At 42.3% G+C, this 24,954-nt stretch overlaps 1 protein-coding gene across 2 annotated transcripts; it reads left to right on the forward strand.

The window, feature by feature from the left end:
• The first annotated feature begins 3,270 nt into the window (after positions 1-3,270).
• On the forward strand, positions 3,271-23,953 carry BEST3 (bestrophin 3). 2 transcript variants are annotated; one of them, XM_084515101.1, is made up of 10 exons: positions 3,271-3,474; positions 6,785-6,954; positions 8,682-8,776; positions 9,334-9,567; positions 14,700-14,854; positions 15,589-15,666; positions 16,062-16,214; positions 19,029-19,109; positions 20,118-20,269; positions 22,448-23,953. In XM_084515101.1, the coding sequence occupies exons 2-10, from the start codon at positions 6,803-6,805 to the stop codon at positions 23,355-23,357; spliced, it is 2,010 nt and encodes a 669-aa protein (XP_084371227.1). In that variant the 5' UTR covers positions 3,271-3,474; positions 6,785-6,802; the 3' UTR covers positions 23,358-23,953. The 2 variants fall into 2 exon arrangements, with proteins under 2 accessions (XP_084371227.1, XP_084371228.1); XM_084515102.1 differs by lacking the exon at positions 16,062-16,214.
• Positions 23,954-24,954: the final 1,001 nt, after the last annotated feature.

A 24,954-nucleotide genomic window follows, 5' to 3' on the forward strand; every position in this document is an offset into this window, starting at 1 on the left:
CATATCCCTAAGCTCTACATCTAAACGTCTTTTGAAGACTTCCAGGGATGGTGACTCCACCACTTCCCTGGGCAGCCTGTTCCAATGCCTAACAACCCTTTTGGTAAAGAAGTTCTTCCTAATATCCAACCTAAAACTCCCCTGGCGCAACTTTAGCCCATTCCCCCTCGTCCTGTCACCAGGCACGTGGGAGAACAGGCCAACCCCCACCTCGCTACAGCCTCCCTTGAGGTACCTAAAAAGAGCGATAAGGTCACCCCTGAGCCTCCTCTTCTCCAGGCTGAAAAAGCCCAGCTCCCTCAGCCGCTCCTCGTAGGACTTGTTCTCCAGGCCCCTCACCAGCTTCGTCGCCCTTCTCTGCACCCGCTCAAGCACCTCGATGTCCTTCTTGTAGCGAGGGGCCCAAAACTGAACACAGTACTCGAGGTGCGGCCTCACCAGAGCTGAGTACAGGGGGACGATCACCTCCCTAGCCCTGCTGGTCACACTGTTTCTGATACACGCCAGGATGCCGTTGGCCTTCTTGTCCCTTTGCAATTTATATTTGTCCAAAACAAATCAAGAGAACATGGATGCAAAGTACACCATTAGTAGTGATCACCAGTGGAGCTGAACATCTAGAGAAACTTCTGAAAATTATTTTTGCAGATGAGACCTCTCAAATTCCTGTCTTCCATATATGTCTGTAAAAACAAAGGACGTCCTTTGCCCTTGTTTGTCAATGATGCTAAGGATGTCCATCATGAAAGATCTGAAAAAGAACAAGAAATGATAAACTTAAACCATTCATTGCAAATGTAAAATACTGTTTTACACACTTCAAACATCTATCCTTTTTGATACCCTTTTAGAAACATACTGTATACAAACAGAATTTCTGCATGCTACCAGGCACATGACACCTGATAAAAATAGTTGCTTGTGATAGCAAAGGTGTGAATATCTCAAAGTATTACTTATCATGCCTTGAAGCTATCTTCATTTGGATTAATGATCTGTGATGAGACTCCATATAGGTTTTAGAAGGTCTGCAGGGTCTGCAGAATTATTCCTCAAATACAGAGGTGAAATAATTAGTGCTCTATAGTATAGAGATCACTGGAGCTCCAGCAATACTTTGCAGGCCCTTACTCATTATTATGAGATTTTAAGAGTTTGCTATAAAACTTCATTTGCTGCAGTGGACTTAATTACATTTTAAAATCTAATAAATGGTGATGACCACCCATGCATCTTACAGTGGAAACAGTTACATAGCAGAGGAGAGACAATACAAATACAAATCCTTACAGAAAGAAAATCTTTTTAATTCCACAAAATATACACATTTATTTGTTCCCTCTATTATGTTGTACACATCAGCTGCCTATTAACCAGTTAATCAGTCAGCACCCTATTTGAACTTGCTTGTTTGCTAAACCTTGCATTAAAGGGCCAGAAGATCACTCAGATTGCGCAGGAGGCTCCTTGTAGGTTAGATTTGCTCATTCAACAAATCTGGCAGAAAGACAGGATTGTAAGAAAGTACGAGATATCAGTTCTAGTTTTAAATAGCAGGTCACAGGTGGCAGGCATTTTGTATACAGCAGGACTGTCATGACTGTCAGCATCCCCCAAGAGCAAATCAGAGTTAAACAACGTTTCCTCAGTCCTTAGCCTTAGCTGACATCACTGACGCTTTGTTGGAGATGGGGAACAGCATTTGCTGCTGTATTCCTCCTCCCAAGTCCCCCTTCTTTCTTGTCTGCTTTAAAGCAGAAGGCAGCTTCTAATGTCTCGGAAGAAAAGGATTTTTGCAGAGCTCTGTAGCCAGTCCTTAGTGAGATGAGGGACAAAGAAGTGATGGTGATGGCTTTCACGGCCCTTCTCTAATAACTGAGCTTTTGCAGCCTCCCACCAATGTGCTGTTCACGTTGTGCATTCAAGATACCAACATAAACACAAACAGAAGAGCTGAATTACAATGTAAGGCTGCCTTAAAATTTACAGCAAAAGGTCTCCATTCATGCTAACACAGATATTGGCATCAGCAAGAAAATGTAACAAGCTCCTTAAGCAGGGACTCCCGGTAGCAGTCACAAGCTATAGCTCTTCCCTCCCTGCCTTCCTCCACGTTCAGGTGGATGGAGGCAGCCCGTGGGGTCTGAGTTTCAGGTCTGAGTGATTATTTTAACAATGACCTTAGAAGATCCCTGTCATTAGGAGTCTTCTCGGGGCGGGCCATCGCTGTAATAGGATCGGGCAGCGCGTTTCTTCATGCCAAGTCACCGAATGTTAAAATGATTTGTCATCTCTCACTGCAGGCCGCTGCCTGACACACACATGCCACAGTCTCGTGTCTCGCCTGCCTTGACATCAAAGTGTCTTCCCTCTGCGATTGCCAATGGGAAGAAAGGCAAACAATGACAGCGGCTGATTTGCTTTCAGAGAGAGTTCTAATTAAATAAGTGCTCTCAGATAGCTTTGTACCTTATAATGGGGTGAAGGCAGGGGAAAAAACCTTTCATCATAAAATGTATTAAATCCATAAATCTTGCTTACTCTCTCCCCCTGGAATTTTTATTTATTTATTTATTTATTTCGCAGTCACACTATTTCATTCTCCATAGCGATTTATGGCAACATTATATGGCCTCTCACGGGCTTTCACAGTCTGTCACCTTTTACAGCTCCCTCTTAATGCCATGAGTCATAAAAGAGGGAGTCCATCTCATTTTACAGAGGGGAAGAGGGGAAGAAGTTCCCTCCAGTCACAAAAAGGCACCAATGTGCCATCGTGAACAGGTTCACTGAACCTGATGGGACTTCTCGTAAGAGCCACTGCATTTATTTTGAGGGATGAGAGGCTCTGAGGGCCCTGCTGCCCTTATTTCCCAATTCAAGGCAGCGGGAGAGCAGCAATGTGCTGCAGGGTGGGAACCAGGTGCACCTGGGGCACATCCCTAAATTTGTCCCAAATTTGTCCGGGTTGTCTGGTCTTCCTGGTTAGATGCAGTCAGTGCTGGGTCTGAGGAGGTGACTCTTCTAAGGTCCCAGATGAAAATGCTCCTCGCCTTTCCCAGTTTGGGGACAGGAAGTAAAATGGAGAAAACTGGAGGTGCTGGCCAAACCGTGGCAAGGCTCTGCATCCAAATGAAAGGGGTCCTTCCGACGGCAAGCGGCGTTATAATTATAGACTAGAAAAGAGCAAGATCAGCAGCTGCTGCTGCTGCTGCTGCTTGCGTTTGTTCCCTGTGTAACTGACAGGACAGAGGACTTGGCAAAAACAGCCTTCCAGAAGTGGAAAGACATTTTAACCCCTGTGCTTGTCAGTCCTCTCCTCCCGGGGCTCGGTGGAAGCGATCCCCTGCTTCAGGTTAGGGGAAGAGCCCAGGGATTACACCAGCCCCAAGGGGTGCCCTGTTTGGGACGTCTGAGCAAGAGGAAGGGTCCGGGATTTGCCTTCGTGCTTGGATTGCCAGATCCAAATAGCAGGTCAGTGGGCATGGAGCGTGCTCGATGTACTTTTGTGCCTGACTTAACGCCGATCTCTCTCTCTCTCTCGCTTGCTTTCTCTAATATACCATAAACAAATAAATCAGATAACACAATGACAAAGGGTAGGTCTGTGCAGAGGCACTATTTATTTATATGTTCTGTAATGTCTCTTTAATGGTCAGTTAGGGAACGCTGATTGCTGTTATTTTTTACTGTGGTTTCTCTCCGAACTCTAATGCATCCTGAAATTCTCAGCCAGGCAAAAATCCTATTTACAACTGGGCTCAATATTAGCGGGGAAAAAGATCTTTTATTTTTAGGCATTTATGTCTCAGGACATCTGATGATCTTAGCAAAAGTGGAGTGATATATACCTCACATTTCGGTCCAGGCTGGAGAAAGTTTCAGAGAGGGAGCAAACACTGAGCCAAAGGAAAAGCAATGTCGCGGATGTGAGCCAAAGTTTCTGCAGGCACAAAATGGGTATAACTTGTGTCACGTCGTCGGAACTCACAAATCCAAACCAGCAGAAAGCCTAGCCCCGTATCTGTTAATGAAGCCCAGGGCAAGGCGATTAATAGGACAGTCTTGCATGGCAGCAGTTCCTGCGGTGTCCGATCCAGTGCCCTGTCCTTCTGTGGCCCCAGCCAAGACAGGCAGGAATGTGCTGGGGGCATCGTGATCCTTCGCTCTTCCTGTCAGCCTCAGCTTTAGCTTTTTAATTTCCTGTGACCATGAGTAATGCTGGAAGGACTCTCGGGCAAGCGCTGCCCATGCCCCAAAGGCTTGGGACCACCGCACAGGAATCAGCCACAGCACCAGGATTTATGCAAAAATTTGCTGCCTAAATGTGCGTGTGCAGTACCACGGTGGTGGTAGCTGTTCACAGGGGAAAAACACAAGTGCAGTTTTAAATCTATACTTGCTAAGATCTAACCAGACAGACACATTGCTCTCTGTCATAGTTCCTATAGTCTGAAGTGATCTCAGGTCACCTAATCTGACCTAAGGTGTATTTTGGGACATTACATTTCACCCTGAAACCCCTGTATGAGCCCAACGATCAACATTCAATAACACATTTGCTTAGCAGGAAACTAAAATACAGAACATCCCAGGCAAGGCAAGGAAAGAAAACCAAGGCACCACAGCCTGAAATTGCTGTGAGAGTCTCACTTTTATTTGCCCCATTTCTGAGGCAGAAATTAAAAGCCACTGGTGCCCGTGCCTCCCACGTTCACATGAAGATTTTCTACTCACAGCCAAGGACTTCAAGCAAAGTGCTAAGAGAGATGGCAGGAATCTGATTAAGTGAAATGTAGCTGTTCAACTTAAGCAGGCAAATTGCACTTCATGGAGAAAACTCCCCTCTCCCAGCTTAATGTCAGGGGAAATATTCATAATCCGGAATCCTATTATCATTACAGCTCTGCAGCTGTAGCCAAAATCCACCCACTAGCATTTCCAGGCAGGATTTGCTGCAGGTCCTTAGAGGGGGTGAACCCATTTTGTCCTGCTGAGCTAGTGTCGATTTCTGGCACCATGCAGGCACTGATGCTGTAGAGGAAAGCCAGGGGGAACACACTAAATGCACAGATCTCAGAAACTGGGGAGGGAGCTGGGGGAAAAAACACAGCCCTGCAGCTAACAGGGTGCTGGAGCTGGTGACAGGTGATCCTCGTGGACATGTCTTCACTGTGTTGTTTGAACACACACTGCCTGGCATTATGGGCAAGGTTAAAACCTCCTACAGCCGTCCCAGGAGACTCAGTGTGCCGCTGACATCTTTCTACCCCATTCCTACCCTATGGCCTAGCCACTGACCTCTCCTTGCCTTTAAAGCCCCATTTCTGCTGGGAATGGAGATCTCTGCCTCCATTTCCTTAATGTTGCATCCTGACCACAGGCTTTCCAGCAGGCAGGGCCGTGCTGCTGCATGCCAGCCAGTCAGTTTGGCTCCTGAATTTAACTTTTGGGAGTTCAATGACAACAACAACAACAACATTTAAAGGGATGTGTCCAGTCTCAGATGCAGAAAAACTATCATTTGGATTTGGATGCTAAGGAATAAAAACCATGCATCTCAAAAAAAAAAAAAAAAAAAAAAAAAAAGTCTCAGAGCTCAAGCTGGCAAACCTCAAGCAGACATTCGGCACATGGGAAGAGACAGTCTGTCAGTAATAGGAGGCTTATGGTGTCTTTTCCCTGCTGATTCCCATGGTGACTAAAAGAAAAAGTGGCACTTTTACAGCTGAATTTTAATGGCTTGTTTTTATGCTCTGCATAGGAGATGTAGCCAAGTTACATAAAACACTATCAAGCCATCTATTTACTGTGGGTTCATATTTCTTTCTGAGAGTAAGTGACCTACACTGGCACCAAGAAAATGCGTACAAGAACAATATTTAGGCTAGTGTCTTACACAATAACTACCCTGAGGCTTTGTGCTTGTCTTGTTTGTTCCTTTTCTTGAATGCTGTACAAAAGTGCTTTCATCTCTATTTGGAGTTAAATTCTCTGAAAGCACAGAAAAGTTGCTGTAGCATCCCTGCACCGAGTAAGCAAGCAAGAAAAACAGTGTAAAATATTTGCCAGTATGCTTTTAGTGCTGCTTTAATTACGTGGTGTTGCATGCTGTCTACCTGAGCAACCCCGTGGCTTTTTTTGCATGGCCATGCAGTGCTGAAGCACCAGTGTAGTGCTGAGTGTGTCTAGCTGCCAAGGAGAAAAATAACAGGGTTCCCCAACCGATCTCAGCTGCTGTCGTAACTGTTAATGAAAGAGGCCGTCTCCAGATCTCATTTGCTTCTCGATGAGTGTAATTACCAAAGCCAGCTAAAAATACCGGCTGGGGAGGAAGGTACATTGGTGAATTCAGCTTTGCTTCTGCTGCTGGAGCTCTGACAGAGTTTGGGAAAAATTCAAGCAAATTTGCTTTCTTTTCTTTGCTTGCACCAGACTGGAGCAAACTGGGAGTAAGCAGAGGCTTCAGAGGTGTAATGTGTCCCCGTTGACACTGCCACTGCCACCCAGGCGGGCAGCCACATCTGACGCTGGCTCCTGCTTTTGGGTGGTGGCTGGGGCCAACCAAACATTGCACAACATTACATCCATCTACCTGCAGCTCAGCAGGGCTTGTAACCATGAGATCTTCACATTTTTCTCTCTTTTTACATGTAGAAACACACAGCATATGTTTATGTATACTGTTATATGTATATTTGTGCGTGTATATCTGTGTGCGTTCAGGTTAGGATACGCTGTCTAAAATGTTATTGGTTTCCTGCTTCTCTTCCACTGTTTCTAGGCACAGCCTGCCAAGACGATGACAGTCACTTATTCCAGCAAAGTAGCAAATGCCACTTTCTTTGGATTTCACAGATTGCTCCTAAAGTGGAAAGGCAGCATCTACAAATTGCTGTACAGAGAATTTATTGTTTTTGCTACTCTTTACACAGCAATAAGTGTGTTATACAGGTACACTCTTTCCAATTCACATCTCATTAAATGTTATACTGAAGGTTCACATTTTGTAGCATTAGGCTGATGAGTGACTGGTTGGGGCGGGGGGTGCCACATAATTGTCGTCCTTTCCTTGAACCTTTTCCAATCTCCTTTAATTTCCACATTTACATCATAGATCCAGAAGAAGCATGTAGAGTGTAAATAAAATATGGTCTATCGTACTCAACTGGTTCCACTCTCAGCCTTCTGCCAATGTTGAGCAACCCTGCTGCTGAAGTTAGGCTAAATAAGTTAGCCTAAATTAGTTAGTTAGGCTAACTAATAATACCATAAGTATCCCGTGATATCTAGCCTTTATCGTTCTGGCACTGAGTGTGCCTCTCTGCTTTGGATGATGAGTATAGGCATTTCTTGCTTGCAGAATTGGTCTTCAGTTGCTCAGAGGTAATTTCACTGATGACACTGAAGTGAATAATTTGAGGGGCAGGTTATATAGTCTTTTCTCAGGAAAGGCGAAGTTATCCTTAAAGGTAGGAGGGCATGACTAACTTTATTTTTAAGGATCCAAGCTTGCAAAGGGACAAGCAAGACTAGCTGGAAAATCGCTGTGGTTATTACCTGGGTGCAACACAGCACCTGGGAGGCCCAGGCCAGAAGGGGAGCTACTGCTTCCACCAAGGTGTGAATTAAACAGAAGCAACGCACCAATTAATGTAGTGAGCCTTTTAATTGATGAAGTGCACTACACAAGTGTATCAAAACCATGATTCAGATCTTGCCTCAATCTGTAATTAGCCCCCGGTGTTTTCTTTTTATGTGTAACAAGGAAAAATAGCTTCAGTTTGTTTGTGATTAATGACCACCTTCACACGATGTTCAGTGGTCTATACCTGTACATTCAGAAAGAAAATTGCAGTATTAATATGTAAGAAAAAATGAAGTCTGACATTCATTTAAATTAATCTAGTTTCACTGAAAAGTTAGGCAATTAAAGACGGTAATAAATATGACATGGAAAGCACTTAATATATACCACATTTTTTACTACATGATTGTAAGCAAAATCCACCAAATCTTTGTCACGTGTTCCTTTTATATGAAATCAAAGAATAACTGTAATACCTATAGAGCCAAATAAAATAATTGCTTGTATTTAAGCCTGCTGTATTTCATTAGATATATTTCTCCATGGGAATAAGTTGCTGTGCTCCACTAATTTTCTATCATCTGATGAATATTTTCCCCACTGCAAGACGGATACAGTTGTGTTTTTCAGTTTGTGGATAAGCAAAATTTTGTAGGAGTAAGAGCAAAAACTGCTGCAACAATGTGGCATTTTCAAATAACAGTGAGTAGAAATCAGCAACTTTTTGCACCTCAGACAGACCTTAGCATTTTCGTTAAGTAGGCCTCTGGAAAATGAGAGCAAGCTCTGCTTGCTCACTTACCTCTTATTATCATCACTGGTCTGGGTGAGATAGCATGCTAATTCTAAAGGTGTATTGACTCTAATTAGCAGTGCCAGTCGAATTAGTCATGAGAAAACAGCAAGGACATGAGAATTATAGTCTTCTCTAGCTTCTTTATGACATGGTACAAGTGTTCAGCATTTTAAGAATCTTCTTGAAGACGTTAGTCAAACTTGCTCCCAAATACAACTATATGATCATTTGCATGTATTTGCACTTTGTAGTGCCAGAATATTGCAAAAGGACATATACATTTTATTTTTGCTGCAGATTTTTTCTTACAGGAAGCCAAAAACGGTTCTTTGAAAAATTATCAATTTACTGTGACAAATATGCAGAACAAATCCCAGTAACTTTCGTGCTTGGTAAGTACTGGTTACACGTGAAATTATTCTCCAACACTGTCTCTGTCCAAGTATCTTGTAAGTGTATGTGCAAGGAAGCATTGCAGAGCTGAGGGGCATATGGGAGATTAGAGGCTCACAGTAAAGTCATCGGCTTCCAGCAGGTTTCCTTAAAGTCAGGTTGCTTTTGTCACATCAACATTTATGCTCAAGTTCTTAATATTGCAACAAAAGAGCATTTTAACATATATATAAATATATATAGTGCCCACTAACACTGGTACATTGTGCCTGACCTTGCAAAGCACTAAATTCACTCAAAGTCTACTGCAGAAAAGGAAATTTGGAAGTTTGTTTTAACATTGTATGAGATACTCATATGTAACAGGTCATTAAGTTGCAGTGTCTATTAAATAAGTATTGATTACATACTGATTTTGACATGACTTACCACATTTACATGTATTCTGGGGAATGTAGTAGCTTAGTGATATGAATATTGCCCTATAATGTAAATCAAGGTAAGCTAAGCAGAAGCCCTGATAGGGACTGGACTTTTTTTTTCTTCCAACCCACAGGTTTCTATGTCACATTGGTGGTGAACCGGTGGTGGAACCAGTTTGTGAATTTGCCATGGCCAGACCGACTGATGTTCTTGATCTCCAGCTGTGTCCAGGGAAGAGATGAATACGGCCGCTTGCTCAGGAGGACTCTAATGCGCTACGTGAATTTAACTTCTCTGCTGATCTTTCGCTCCGTGAGCACAGCCGTCTACAAAAGGTTTCCCACCATGGACCATGTGGTGGGTGCAGGTACTGCTGCGTCCTTCTCCCAGAATTTCTTTTTCTTTCCCTCATGGGTAGGGGTACAGGGAAGGAAGGAACCACCTTCATGTTTCCTTTCTTCATTGGCCCCATGTGTCTGTCACGCTAACCCTTGTCAAAGTGCCACTTTTTTGCCACTGCCTTAATTGAAGTGCCTTTAGATGGCCACCTTTAGTGTTCTTCAAGATTCATCTAGTGGCCCTACAGAGAGCAGAAAGAGTTGGATACTCTCACATGGATCTTCTTGCAGATATTGTGGAGGCAATAGGTCTGTCCCCAACAAACAAGTATGTGGAGCAGGTACAAGGTTTTCCAAGGCGTGAAAACTGACGTAGTTGCAATGTCATATAATGCATTAGGAGTGCTGGCTTTTTATCCATCATTGTCTCAATGTCTAGGGTCTAGTGCATCAGGGGCTGGTTTCCACAGACACATCACAAATACAGTTTAATCTCAATTATTTCTGAGTAGATTGAGTAGGTTGCAGATTGGTTGGGATGCACTCTGAATATCCCAAATTCCAGGGCTTTTTTCTTTGAATTTACAACCTCACCTTAAACTTAGTTTTTCAAGGATAGATATGCTAAGTATTAAATATGTCTTTATTCTCTCAGCATAGAGATTGGGTGATTTCTTCCAAATAGGAGATATGTTTTTACTGAACATTTTACATTTCTTAAAATTATTCCTTTGGCATGGATTAGTAAGCAAAGTTGTAGCAAGTTAAAATATGCAGTGTGTATATACATATACACATTCAAATATGTGTAAGAAGCTTTTGATGTTGAAAAAAAATCCATGCAGAATGCACTGATCTTACAAAAAAAAAAATCATTTGTTGTCACTCTTTTTCCAAAATTCAGTTGAATTTTGTAGTTCTCTTCCATGTGCTTTTCAAAAATATTGTTTACCTGAGCCTGTGAGAGGTCAAGGAAGCTTCTGTTGCTCTCTCCAAGCAATCTGCTTCTAGCATGTACTGGAAAATTACCACATTTCCAGCAGGCTAATCCAGCTCTGCCTCCCTATTGCTAAAGACAATCTGTTCCGAAAGAGACAAAATGTCGCAGCATTGTACAAAAATTGTAGACTGGAAAACAAGATTTATTTTTTTTTCCTGCACAGTGGAAAACATTCTACTATACACTACACAACTAAGAATTGGCAGGCAGCTCCGTGGGTTTCAGTACAGATTGTGTAGGTCCTTATGCACATTGTGCCACAGAATTTTTGTTGATGCAGTATTGAGCACTTGAGGGTATATTTTGCTACTACGAGCATCCAGTGATTAAGACAGCACTCTGCAATTATCCCCTCCCTAATTCCCTGCGGCATTATATAACAGGCTGCATGGGAGGGCAACATTTAATATGAACGTGAGTGGCAGAATCTGATACTTACAGAGCAGGCATCACTGAAACAACTTGTGCCGATTTTGCATTTTGCTCTCAAACTGAGAACTGCCATAGTGTAACTACTGCTACACATCTCCCTTTTCAATAAATGAACTGCTTAAATTTGTAGATTTTAAATCTGAGAGCAGGACAATGATAATCTAGTCTGACTCATCCACAACACACGGCAGAAAAGCTTACTCACAGCCTCCTTTATCAAGCTGCAATTTCTGACTGAACTGTAATACCTTCTAGGAATCTAAGCAGCCCTGATTTAAAATTCAGCTGACTACAATGGAGAATACACCGCAGAGCTGGCATTCACAACACTGAACTCACTGTTGAAAAGTGGAATTTCATTCAGAGCCTGAACTTGCATACAGTCATTTTCTGTTCACTGGATTTTTAAATGGTTTTGGTTGTTCTTTCTTTTTTTAGTTAGGTGAAAATACCATTTTCTCTCAATAACTACCTATTAGCAGAGGGCATAGAGGCTTGAAAAAAAATATGAGCTTCATCTTCCTTAGTCTCTTCCTGCAAGGTATGGTTTTCAGCTCTGGATCTTCCTCATAACTATTTTCTAAGCTTTTCATTTCATTTTTACCATTCTTTATGGAACTGTAGGCAGGCATTTCACACAGACTCATGACATCATGATGCTGAGTACTGCAGCACGTACACCATAAGGATCAAATGCCTGGCAGTCCTTAACTTTCAAATCCTGTTTGTTGCAAGTTGTGAGAGGAAAGGTGGATGCTCAAGAACGTGAATCTTGAAAAACATGAGTCAACTGGTAGGCAGCAAGCCACCCAAACCAAACAGGAGGTGCTGAAGAGAAACGTGAGGTTTGAACCCAGTGACATGGCTACCTACTGTTGACTGAAGTGCACAGTCCCAGACCCACCACTGGGATGAAGTACCTAACTAATCCTTTCTCAGATGAGAATAGAGAAACATATATATTTGATTGTTGTTAGCACACTGTGGAGATGTGGGAGATGCCCACCGACCAGTTCCTTCTTCTAACCTCTAGCCATTACAGTATTTGACATGGGTACCCTGAACCAGTCTTGCCTCAATCCATCCCATTTTGATGGGAGCCCTGAATACCCTGTGAATCATTTCAGGGAGAGCACTACTGACTTTTTCCAGCCAGACTTGTGTTCTCGTTAATACTTTTTCTATAAGATCACTTTGGCTAATACTCTTCACATTATTGTCTTTTCATTCTTTATTGATTGTATCCCGTGTCAAGCTTTTCACATTTTTACAAGTATTCAGTGCCCTATCATTCCTTAGATCACCCGTTCCAAGATCTTGGCAGAGTATTTGCCAAATATTTTCAATTTTCTGGAACTGCTCCAGTCTTCCAGTTCCAATGTTCTTGTTCAGAGAGTTTGTCAGTTAATTCTTTAAATTCTCTTAAATAAAAATAAGATGAACATATTTAGAAGCTGTTTAAGTTTAATAATAGAGGTTTAATATCCTCTCCTGTAATTCATGGCATATAAGGTGCTTTCTTACCCCTGCAATTACAACAAGCAATTCTGTATTGTGTATTGCTTGTGTTGCTGTAACATTTACCAGAAGGAAATATTTTTCTGTGATAAGTATTCTAGGTATTATTAATGTCCATCAAAGACAATATTTAATTAATATAAACATGAATGCCTTAATATTAGAAATAATGTCAACTTGAATGTTACTTTGAAAAGAACAGTGATGTTTATTTTTTTCTCAACAAAAAGGTACCCAGTTTAAGTGCAGAGCTCCATTGATTCTTGGAGCTTTGCTTTTCTTCATGAACCCCTCAGGCTCTGCCCTTCTCGATAATGACTTCCCAGAACCTCTCCAGGGAATTGCATACTCCAGACTATCATTTGTTTTTATATTCCTTCTGTTTCAGCATGAGAGAAACACCTTTTCCTGCCCTATAATAAGAAATATGTCTAGCCAAAAATCAAAAGCAGCCTTAAAGACTGACTTTCAGGAGTCAGGAGGATTTGTGGCTAGCAGGTCAATAATCAGTTTCCCAATTATTTCTGTGCAACTTATTATGAGAGCTGGTTGCAAACCACACAGGCACCTTTTAAAACTTGTGTATTACTCTGTTCTTAAGTTCCAGGATTCTGCAAGAATACTATATCTTGCTGCTGACCTGCTTTTCTTCTAGCCCAACAGCAATGTGTACCATCCTTGTGCTCCTTCCAAGTACGTGCAGTGTTCGCACCTCCTGTGCTGTACTATTGCAACTGTACAGCAGTGGCATTAGTGTCAATAACAGAGTGTTTACAGAGGTCACCTTGGTTAACAAATTTTTGCTCTTAGCTTATTCACATTAAAAAAAAAAAAAAAAAAAAAAAAAAAAAAAAAAAGTTGTAGAAGTTTGTATATATTTCTTTTTCACACCTTCATGTATCATCACCATAGTTAGTAAGAGCAGATCAACTCTTAGCTACTAGCTAAAGGACTAGAACAAAATCACTTCCATTCTCAGTTCCCCAAAATTGAATTTACAGCACTCCATCTATTATTAAACTTGTAGTTAATGGATGAGCCACTTATTTTGGAGCTGCTTTGTTACTATTTTTGTCCTGTTTCAATTCTAATATCAACACCGCAAAAGAAGCCTTATACCCACCTGAGCAAAAACTGAGATCCTCAAAGCTAATGATTGCTCTTATACTAGAAAATTTAAGATTCGTTAAAAGGAAAATGTGAGGTTCCCTGTCGTTAGATTTCTGAGGTTGTTTTTCTCAAAGCCACAGGTGGAAGGATGACAGCAGAGCAGAGCTGAACTTTCCTACCCACAAAGCCCAAGGGGGTTGAGGTGTTGCTCAAAACAGCCAGCTGCCCCCATGCCAGTCCCAGGCAGCACAGATTTTGTCAAACACAGCCCTGGCTGCCCTTGGAGTTTCTCACCATGGAGGGAAGCAGGACTTCACAAGGCCAGGCTATCCCTGCAGGAAACATAATGCCTTCCCAGCGCCAGGGCCAGGCAGGCTGCCAGGCAGAGTGCAGCACGCTTTCAGCCTGCAGCCCCAGAGCATGGCCCAGTGAACCACGAGCAGCAGGATTTCTCTGCATGGCTCCTCTTCCTTCTCCTCACTCACCTGCATAACCCCAAAGATGAAACACAGGCTGGCAGAGAAGCATTTCGCTGGCAGAAGGCGTGCTCTCTGCTGTGCTATGTTTCATGCACATGCCTGCGTCCTCCCTGGCTTGCTCACTTCATTGCAGATTTACCAAAAAATTATCAGGATCAGAAGGTCGCCGGGCTGCCTTGCAATGTATAATGACATCTTGCTAAAAGCCATCACTGCTGAAAAGTGATAGTTTATTGACTGATGTTATCCAGTTCCTTATTTTTCTAAAAGTAGGATATGAAACTAGAGAGCGATCTGTACAATACTTAGTATTATCTGCATCTATAGTATGTCAGCAGTCGCATAGAAAAACAGAGCTATAGCAAATTGCTGCATATATTGATCAAGATGGATTATTTTTCAGATACTTAGTGCAGAAAGAAGTTGCTTTTAAGCAAGAGTCATGCTGGAATATTTTTTTTAAAGGAGACTACTATTTAGAATTATAATTAGTGTTTTGCATAGTTCTATGGAAATATCATATGAACATAATCATATTCAAAATACATTACATAAATTGCACTGTCTGCACAGAATAAATCAACTCTTTTTTTTTGTTGTTGCTGCTGTTGTTTGTATACAGGTTTTATGACAAGATATGAAAGAAAAATATTTGATGACCTCAAGTCTCCCCACCTAAAATACTGGGTTCCCTTTGTCTGGTTTGGAAATTTGGCATCGAAGGCACGGAAAGAGGGTAGAATTCGAGACAGTGTGGATCTGCAGACACTAATGAATGTAAGTAGAAAAAGTAAATCTACAGAAAACTAGTATTAAATTGCTATGCAGTAGCTTTTCACTTACACAACTTGATTTAGTGCACATGACTCTCCAGTCATCTAAATGATCTTACTCAAAGTCTGTACCACTTTTCTCTGTGCACCACTGTACACTCAGGCACACACAGCAGCAGTGCACTGGGATTGTATTTATATGACTAAGGAGGTATTTATTACCTGAAACAACAATTTGATGAGTAAAGATTTCTTCTAGCCTCACTGTAAATTTATACTTGGTCCATTGCTGGAGGAAAAAAAAATATCTAAGAATTATTTGGCATTTTGAAAATGTTAATATCAGTTTCAGGAAAAATAATCTCCCTGAATATTTTATTACGTGGCCAAACATCCTTTATATGATAGAACACATTCTCTTTCATATATAACTAAATTGTAGATAAATATAAACAAAATACAATTTGTGAAGAAATAGATATCATACTTAAACCATTTAAACTCCATAAATTAAGTGAATATTCAAGCATGGCAATGGGTTGCTGGATATAATAATTTAATCAATTTATACTACACTTTCTTGTCTCCCTGTCCTTTTGCATGTATGAAAATGAACTGTAACAAAATGTTTATCATTCAGAATTGATGCCATTTAAGTTCATTGGGGTTTGTTTCTATTTTTTCCTTTTTTTTTTTTTTTTTTTTTTTTTTTTTTTTTTTTTTTCTCTTCCCATTCAGGAGATGAATAAGTACCGGTCTTGGTGTAGCCTTTTGTTTGGCTATGACTGGGTTGGAATTCCACTGGTCTATACCCAGGTACTGAGATGTTGTCTTTCACAAAATTTGAAACACAGTTTCCATAAAAGGGGAGATTTGTGCCAAATGTCCATAGACTTGACTGGCAGCTCCAGGCTGTTGGGCACTCCCTGAGTCCCACTGGATTATGGACGCCTGGCTAAATATTTAAGTTGTGTTTAATGTAGAGATGTTTTGAAGTCCTTGCATAATTTGGAGAGCGGGGAAGCACCAAAATTTTTGTTTCCTGGGTCTACTTCCTAGCCATAATTACTCATGTGGCCTCTTTATTTGTAACATTTTCTACAGATTTGTAAATAGTATTACAAAAGGCAGTCAGAGGCCTTTGGATATGTGATGCCTTATGCATAAGACTGTATTATGACATGTTTCCAATTAAGTTTTGTTCTTTGCAGGTTGTTACTCTTGCAGTCTATACTTTTTTCTTTGCCTGCCTGATAGGGCGCCAATTTTTGGATACTGACCAAGGGTATCAGGGACATGACTTAGATCTTTACATTCCAATCTTCACACTGTTACAGTTCTTCTTCTACGCAGGATGGCTCAAGGTAAACTAGTTTTCTGGGAAGGTGATGGGGGAACCCTCCCTGGGTGAGCTGGTGAAGGTGTCAGAGCCAAAGTCAAGGTGTCAGATTCACGGCACACTATAAAATCACCAAGGATTAATGGAGTTATACCAAAGCAGGATTCAGCCCAGAGTGTCCTGTGGTCATAAAGAAAAAGTCATCCAATACATTTTTAATTCCACTCAACAGATCTTACTGTAAGAAATTGTTGGGAACCTGAAAGAGCCCATTTTATTAATAGAGCAGTGACAGCTCCCCATTAATCCAGCAAAATCCAGTCCCAGGACTTGGACTATAAAATAAAGGAAAAAAAAAAAAGTTTTCTCCCCCTCTGCTGTGCAGTGGGGAAATACTGTTGTTGCAGACCTGGCATGAGCTGAACAGGACTAAATCATACTTGCTTCTTAGGATCAAAGCCTGCCTTTAGTGTCTACTGTTAACTAATCAGATGCAGGCAATTAAAGGTCTCCAGTTTCAGATGGCTATCAAACATGGCAGCTAATATTGGCTACAATCCCACTGCATAAAAACATTCATTAAAAAAGAGTTATGGAAGGACTTGGATGCTACCCATCGTCCCATTGATGCCTCATCAGTTAACATCTCGTCATCGATCTCATAGATGAGTAATTAAGGCACACACCTCACACTGGTTGATACTCCTCTGCAGTGAGTATCAAGGTGGACTAACAAAAAAAAAAAAAAAAAAAAAAGGGTTTGAATGAAAAGCAAATTTGTACATTAAGTTTCCTTTTGGAATTAATAATCATAGCTGGAAACTTTGAGCTCACTTTTTTTTAGGAAATAAATGGAATAACACTGGCCATTTAGAGCCCTCTTCCCATTACAACCTCCATTTTGAGAGCCCTCATCCCACAGCCACCTCACAATGGCAGGGCAAAAGAAGGCAGCATACCAAGCTGGTGTGTTGCAAGGGTTTTGCAAGGATTGCAGACATTTAATAGCAGGGTAGATGCCTACAGACCTTAAATTCCTATCTTTTTAAAGTGTATTCATCACGGACTTTCTTTGAAGTTGCAGATGAGAGGCTTTATCTCTAGGCACTGCCTTTCAGGGGTTTACTAGTGAGTTACAAAACTGGATGCTGTTCTTCTTGCCTCCCCTGCCCAATGCCTTCCCCTCCATCAACACCCAAGGCTGTCAGCAGCATCTTTTCCAGTTAGGCTGGAGGCTCCCAGCCAACTCCAGGCAACAGCAGGTGTGGGATGCCATAATAACTGAGAAATTTTCTGCGTAAGACAATGAAAGGGAGGAGAAGCAGCTTTTAAAAAGCAGATTTAAAATCGGCAATGCTCCCTCAGACCTGCAGAACCACAGAGTCGGGATATTTCTGTTCTGAAGGTTAAAGCCCATTTCCTGCTGAGTGCGTTGGGCTTCAGCTGCCAGATTGTGTAAAGGGCTCAGCACTATTGACTTCCAGTAACTTGGCAGTTCCTCAGAAATGATGGCGAAACTGAGCTCATTCCTTGGCTTCAGGCCTGATCTGTTATACCTGCAATACAGGGACAAAGTTTCCCGTCACGTGAGACATTGCTAAATCCCCATTTTCGTTACTGTAATAGACAGGCCGTCCAAATACAGGCCTGAGCTGTCTAGCATTACATTCCTTTCCAGACAACAAAGGCCAGTGGCCAGGGAAAGGCCATTGCTGCTGTTCCCTCTGTCATGCTCACTGTGGTTTTTTAGCTCATGTGATAGGTTTTGCAGTGGGTTTTGGGGCAGTGATTCCTGAGTTCACACCAACTGTCTTCCCTGGAGAGCCACAGCACCATTTGTGCTCTGGCACACTCCAATTCCAGCAGCTACATGGCTGTACCTGAAATCCAGTGCCCCAGGGCACACCAACGGGTGTGAGCAGACGTGTTCCCTGTCTGCTTTTCATTCCTCCTGCCTTCAGTGAGGTTTTCATAATGTTGGTCTTCTCAGCACCTCATTCTTCACCTTCCACTGCTGGCCTAGGAGAGTCAGCAAGTGATTAGCTAATGTTGCAGCTGAGAGGTCTTTAATCATGAGGCACATGTGAATAAATAACCACAGAGTGACTGCCTTGCTATTATAAGTCATTTAGATCACAGCAGCCCATAGCAAGTTGCACAAGGGAGGCTGTTTAACCCTGCAGTCTCTTTGCTCAATGCCGTGTTGAAGCTGGGACCTCACCACTGCTCCCTGGCCATCTTCAGGATCTTGGCTCTGGCTAGCATGACACACGGCTTTCATTATATTTGAGGATTTTTGTGGACTGCTTTTCCTCAAAACCACTCAGAGGGATGCAGTTAGCATTACCTTAGGAAAATAGGGAGCAGCTAGGGGCTGGCATCCAGGCCTGGGCTCAAAAGGCAGCTGTATGCCTTCCAGAAGTCTTCAGCTGCATTGCTGGGAAATATTAACTGAATGGGCTGGTGAAGTATCGTAGACCATAATGCAATAACACAGCCTTCAGCAGCTAAATCATTAATTTAAATCAGCCCAAGACAGCAGTGAGGGAAGGTAAGGAATATCTTATATGACAATCACAGTGCCACGGACATTTCTCCAATCCTGTAGGCCAGTGCCGACAATGATGACTGACAGCACGAACGAGACACCAGGGGCTGCATCCATGGGGAAAGCAAGCTGTTCCTTCTCTCGACTGGCAAAAACATCACACTGGAGCCCGTGTTATGATTGCAAGTGACAGGCAGGGAGGGAGAGAAAAATCAGATCAAATTTTCTCTGAAGCAGCAGTCCTGACATTGCCTGCCAACCTCTATTCACACTGTCTCCTTTCCCTTTCAGGTCGCAGAACAACTTATTAATCCATTTGGAGAAGATGATGATGATTTTGAAACTAATTGGTGCATCGATCGAAACTTGCAGGTTGCTGTTGTTATTTCTACTTCCAGCTTTACCGTATTATAGATCATCATCACATTTAATCCCATTTCTTACATCGAGGTACAAATTAAGGGCAACAAGCGTCATCAAAACAAACTCTTTCCCTGAAGGTGTACCTATAGCTATAATCCCCAGGTTTTATTTTCATAATCTAGTGCACCCCAATTTTGGCATTTGGCATTGCTTGCTGCCTGACTAAACACACGGACAGACTACCTCCAGCTTTAAGCTCACTTTATGCCAGGAAAAGCAAATAATGTTATTCCCGTCTAGACAAAAACATGTTCTGCTAATCTGAATGTCTAATTATTATAATAATATATATTAATCTTCCTTAAAAATAAATATATATATGTATTTATATATAATATCAGTGCTAGGTACTGCAGAGACTGTATTTAGGGGCAGCAAGGGCAGGAAAAGCAAACCTGAATATGAAGCAAATCAAGCAAGTGGGAAAGGCCTTCACACCTGCCAGAGATGGTCTCTGGCTTAACACTACCTCAGGCTTCGTGTGCAAGGGTGACAGAGAGCCCTTTTTATGAAATATATCACAAGGCCCTAAATCAGGACAGTCACACTCTTGATTGTACAGGTGTTAAAATGTGGACAAGGCCTATCAAAAAGCTCCTCAACTTGTGGAACATTTTAAGGAGCATGGTTAACGCCCTGCACAGACTGCCCATAGCACGTAGAGGACTCCAAATCCATTTAACCACATGGTTTGTAAGGAAAGGACTTCTATCACAAAAAAATATCTTCACAGCACAGAAGACTCAGTTTACAATAAAATGTAGAATTTTGTGGGTGTAGGAGGGTATTTGGGATCTATTTTAATAACACTGAGTCTCTTCACAATGCCCAGGGCACCATAGATGGCTCACTTTAAAGGGTTTTGAAAGAAATATTGAGTCCGTGAGTTCAAAGCAGATTATTTTGTATGCTGTCATATATTGAACGTGACATAATTTATACAAAAAAATATCTAAGGTCTCGCTTCTGGCGGTGGATGAGATGCACATGAACTTACCAAGGATGGAGAAAGATATTTACTGGAATGACTCTTCTGCCCGGCCGCCCTACACAAAAGCAGCTGCTGATTACTGCATTCCGTCATTCCTTGGATCGACTATTGAAATGGGGTGAGTGGCTCTGAAGTCCTTAATGCCGTAAGAAAGGTTACCACCAGGGCAGCCCAGCACCTCTGTTGGCTGATGGACACTGCACAGGGCTGCGGGCTGGCACCAGTGGCTTGCACACTTTGGGGACCTTCACCAATCCCCAAAGGCTGGTCCTCCCTGCTGATGCTCATTTGGAGCAGCTGCCTTGGGAGTTCCAGTTTGTAACGCCTGATTAAGACCATTTCCTTTGTGGGAATGTGATAAAGAGGCATGGGACTTAAGGATGTGATGATATTGTGAACGAGGAAGACTGCGATGGGAAATTACGTTACTGGGAGGGGGTGGGCAGGCTGGTGTTGACAGGATGATGTCCTCAGCAATCCACATGCTCATACAAATTGTGCATCCATGGCACAGGTTGTCTAATTAAAGAACAGATTACATTTGAGGGGGCTTGCTGATAGTCTCTGAGTACAGGACGGCACCTGAAGACAGTGAAAAGCTATATTAATAATTTTTTATTTACTACAGCTTAATCATACACCCCAAATAGCTATTCCTTTGCCGGTGCAATTAGCAGATGATGCCTTTTACTTTGCTGGATGAAATTAGTCCAAATTTTTGTGAAGGTAAACAAGAAGTCATCTTAAATGTTATACGGCTTTTCATTGACTAATAATCTAGGCAAATAAGCTGGGATGGTCAGATTTTATGAAGGGATAAAGAAGAGGAGATATTTGCCAAGACCAACAGAATAACCCTTGTTATAAAGAAGTGTTGGGAGTCTATAGGACTGCCAGGTGTTGTCAGGATCTATATTACACAGTAGTGATAGGCCAGTCAGCTTAGAAGGTGTTAAGTTTAAACACTTGTGACATGCTCTAATATAAAACAAGGCAGTAGGTGTAAATACCATCCTGCCTAAGCAAATACCAGGACAAGTAGACATTTTTATCTGAAAATCTTTTTTAAAACTTCGGTCTTTTTTTGTAGCCTAAAAATATATCTCAAAAAGTTTTCAACTTTTTCAAAAATTTCCATCCCTCATCAAAACAAAACAAAACAAAGCAAAAAAGTGGGTTTGTTTTGCTTTGGTTTGTTTTGCTTCATTTGGTCTTGGAAAGGAAATTGATGTTTTCTCATTTTTATTCCTCTTATTTTTCCATTTTTGATTGCCTTGTAATACAAAGAACAAAGCTTTATATCAGTTCATTTTATCACACACAGCCTTTTCAGAAGTTCTTTCATTCTGGAAAAACTATTTTATAGCCAAAAGAGAAGAAGAAAAATCCATAGAGTATAATTTATTTTACTGTAATTACCACAAGAAAAATAATGAAGAATATAAGAAACATTATTAAGTCTGAGAACATTTTTTTTAATAAGAAGCACTCCACAAAAATGAGGGATAGTAGATGAAGAATAGTTTTGTGTTAGCCCCAATAAAATGCAAACAGCTTTTCTTATTAACAGTTTTCCCCTCTGAAATATTTCTGCATTCAGCTCTCTAAAGAAGAGCTAGTTAGTTTTTGCAGACTCCAAAACCAAGGTGTGATGGGTCATCTAAGTCGAAAGCAAATGTATATAAATCTTGAGCCCAAATCCAAGTTCTTCTCCAGTCCCCTAAACTAGCATCTTCACAAATGCAGAAAGAAACTTCCTCTGTCCTTCTGGGTTAGTGTTTCCTTCCTGAGCTCCTTGCCTCGAGTTTGGCCCGAGTCCTTTTGCAATCCTTGCCCTTAGGACAGATAACCAGGCTAATTTGACTTGTCTTCTGGGATGGACTAGGTCTCTAATGTGTAGTGAATGGCCTGGCAGATGAAACAATAGTTGAACTCATTAACCAGAAGTTATCCTCATTAACCTGAAGTTCTCATTTGCCTGAAGGCCTACAGCACTGTGCAGGGTTTCTTTACTCCCTTACCCTAATCCCAAAAGCAAACCAACCATGTGGAGGTGTTGCAGGGAGCTGCTGCCAAGTATTGAGTGGAGCAGCCTTGCTGGGCTGCCCTGGCTCCTGACCCAAATTTTCCCTTCCATGCCCTTGCTGAGGGACACATGAGGGATTTGGTTCCTAACTCCTCCCTCATTGCTTTCTTCCTGCCAAGACAGTGGGATACATGCAGAAGTGTTGCAGTGTATGCAGACTGCAACACTTCCTCCGTGTAAATAACACCTACCACCTGGTTTATTTGGCAGGCTGGCTGATACCGAATTCCTCTATGGGGAAGAGTGGCCCTGGGAAGAGGAGAAACACCGAAGACAACATTCAGTGCTGAGAAGAGTCAAGAGGTTTCTCAGCGTCCATGAGAGTCCTTCATCCCCTGCTCACCGGCGCTACAATCGGCAGACGAGTGAGAATTCGGTGTTTTTCCCAGCGGATGAAAAGGGGCACATCAGAAGGCTGCAAGAAATGCACACGAGGGGGAGACATTCTACCTCAAGCTTCAAGAAGAAACATGAAGGAGTTGAAAGAAGTAACAGACTTCACAGCAGCAGAGATCTAGGACCTATAACTGAAACCTCGAGGAATGAGACGCAGTACAATGACAGTGATACCTCATCTGAGACGAGCAAGCCGGTTCCCGAGGTCATCATCTCTGAAGTTGAGGAGAAAGCACCTGATGTGCTGGGGAAACCAGCTCTGCAAACAGAGAGCACCACAGGCATGCCAGAAGAGAAGCTCCAAAGGAGCCTAACTGAGGCAGACGTGACTCTTCTGGACCTCCCTTTCTTCCCCCCAGAAATGACTACATACCTCCCAGACTCTGACATGCATCAGTCACTTCCTAGCATGATAGGGGAGTCCAAACATGAGCCCCATAGTAGTAACATAGCCGGTTTTGTAACAGATCATGAGGGAAACCTCCAGCGATGGAGTTTACCGAGCTTCCATAGTCCCAGTACAATGTCAAATGCTGACGGTCCACCTCCTGTGACAGATCCTGGGACAACTTCACAACAAAGGACCTTAAGTGATGGAAAAAATGTTACTTCTGCTGCTGCTGCTCCAGAGACATTTGAAATGCAGCACTTATTGGGTAACCTGGACACTAAAGAAACAGCCATAGTAGAATTTTCTAATGAGAAAAGTGAAAGAAAACTTTGACAGTGCTTCTTCTGGTTCTGGTTGAACTTCTTGTCTTTTCTTGAAAATGGTTCTCACACAGATTTGTTGGAAAGTGCAGAAAAGCAGGCATGCTGCTCAGACAAGTCCTGAGCAAGATCCAACAGAGGATTTGGGCACCTAAACAGGAGGCACTGTGGTGACATGCTTTAAGCCATTTGGTCACTTGCTTCAAATCTGTGACCCTGTGGGGAAAACACTTATGGAGAGAACTGAGAGCCTCAGAAGTGGATGCAAACCAGGCAGCACACACAGCAGTGAGATGTATAGGCTCACCTAGAGGAAACACTAAGGTAAAGAAGAGCAGAGGTGGCTTTGTTCAGGGATCCACCCTGAACACTGCCATCTAATCTGATGGCCATTCTTTCAGATTTAAGCCTGTAACATCCTTGCAAGATCACCAACAGCTTTGGTTTCTAGTCAAGCAGCTGGAAGGGGAGTTGTGGGCTCAATTCCCTCCTCCGCTTGGAGGGATACAGTCTGGTATCTCCCACTGCCTGGAGGGATGCTTGAAAAATCAGGCTCCTTGCTTGTGGCCTGTGGGGGCAAGAGCCTGATCTGCTCCTGCTGAAGCTATGCCACTACAGGATGGAGGGGGAAAAAGAAAAAAATAAAGGAAAAAAAAAATGGATTAAATATTTAATTTAATTAAGAAAAAGAGAAGATGAAGAAGATGTAAATCTTCTGATGGCTGGGCATTGGAGCTTTGAGCCTTGGTTTCTACTCCTAGGAGGATGTATGTAGCTTGCCCAGGGGCTGTGGCACTTTCTCAAGAGGTAGGGAGCTACAGAGGCAACTGATCTCATTCCTCCACTCTTGTAGGGATTTTCAGTTGGCATATATAGGAAGGATTTTCAGCAGCTGTGGAGAAAATCTGACTTTTTATATAACTCTGTCCTCACAGACCATGAGCTTGAGGTACTGTGTTTCCCTCTGAAAGATGATTTCAGCCAGAGATTAGAGATGACTCTCCTACAAATCCTCACTGAGGGTCTGGTCCCACCACACCTACTCAATCTCCTTCACACAGCTTCCACCAGGGTTAAAGCTGTAGGAGCAGAGTGCTCATCCTCCCCAACCCAGACATCAGTGGGTTTTATCTCAGCACATCTAGGCCTGCAAAAGCCTTCCCAGCTTCTCATTGTCCAGCTCTGCTCAGCTTCCATCATTTTCCTCTTGGCCTGGCTGCTACCTAGGCCACACACTCATGCTTTCTGCCAGGCCATTAAGCATGACATGAGCAATGATTTTTCTGCTTCTCCCACTCACTCTGCCAGCACTCCCTGGCCCAGCAACAGTGTCCATTCTTCAGTGGAGGCCAAAGGAAGCCATCCAGTAACCACTGAGTGGATAAGCTTCAGTTAAGTCCCACAGAGGTGTCTATTACACGCAGATATATGTTAAAGTAGGAATGACAGATCTGAAGTCCCACAGTATATTCTGCAATAAGCAAATAACATTTCACACACAGCAGGCCAGCTCCAGGTTAGCCATAATATAAATATAATAATAAAGAACTACTGCTGGGCTGAGTTATCAGAAAAATTTCCTCTTGTTTAATCTGTTATCTCACTTTTGC

Source organism: Aythya ferina (genome assembly GCF_964211825.1).
Source record: "Aythya ferina genome assembly, chromosome: 1".
Classification (NCBI taxonomy): Eukaryota; Metazoa; Chordata; class Aves; order Anseriformes; family Anatidae; genus Aythya; species Aythya ferina.

Excerpts from the sequence above, each read along its gene's own strand:
- BEST3 (XM_084515101.1), top strand. The coding sequence starts at position 6,803 with ATGACAGTCACTTATTCCAGCAAAGTAGCAAATGCCACTTTCTTTGGA. Across the intron at positions 6,955-8,681 it reads GCAATAAGTGTGTTATACAG|ATTTTTTCTTACAGGAAGCC; the intron begins GTACACTCTTTC and ends TTTTTGCTGCAG. Across the intron at positions 9,568-14,699 it reads GGACCATGTGGTGGGTGCAG|GTTTTATGACAAGATATGAA; the intron begins GTACTGCTGCGT and ends GTTTGTATACAG.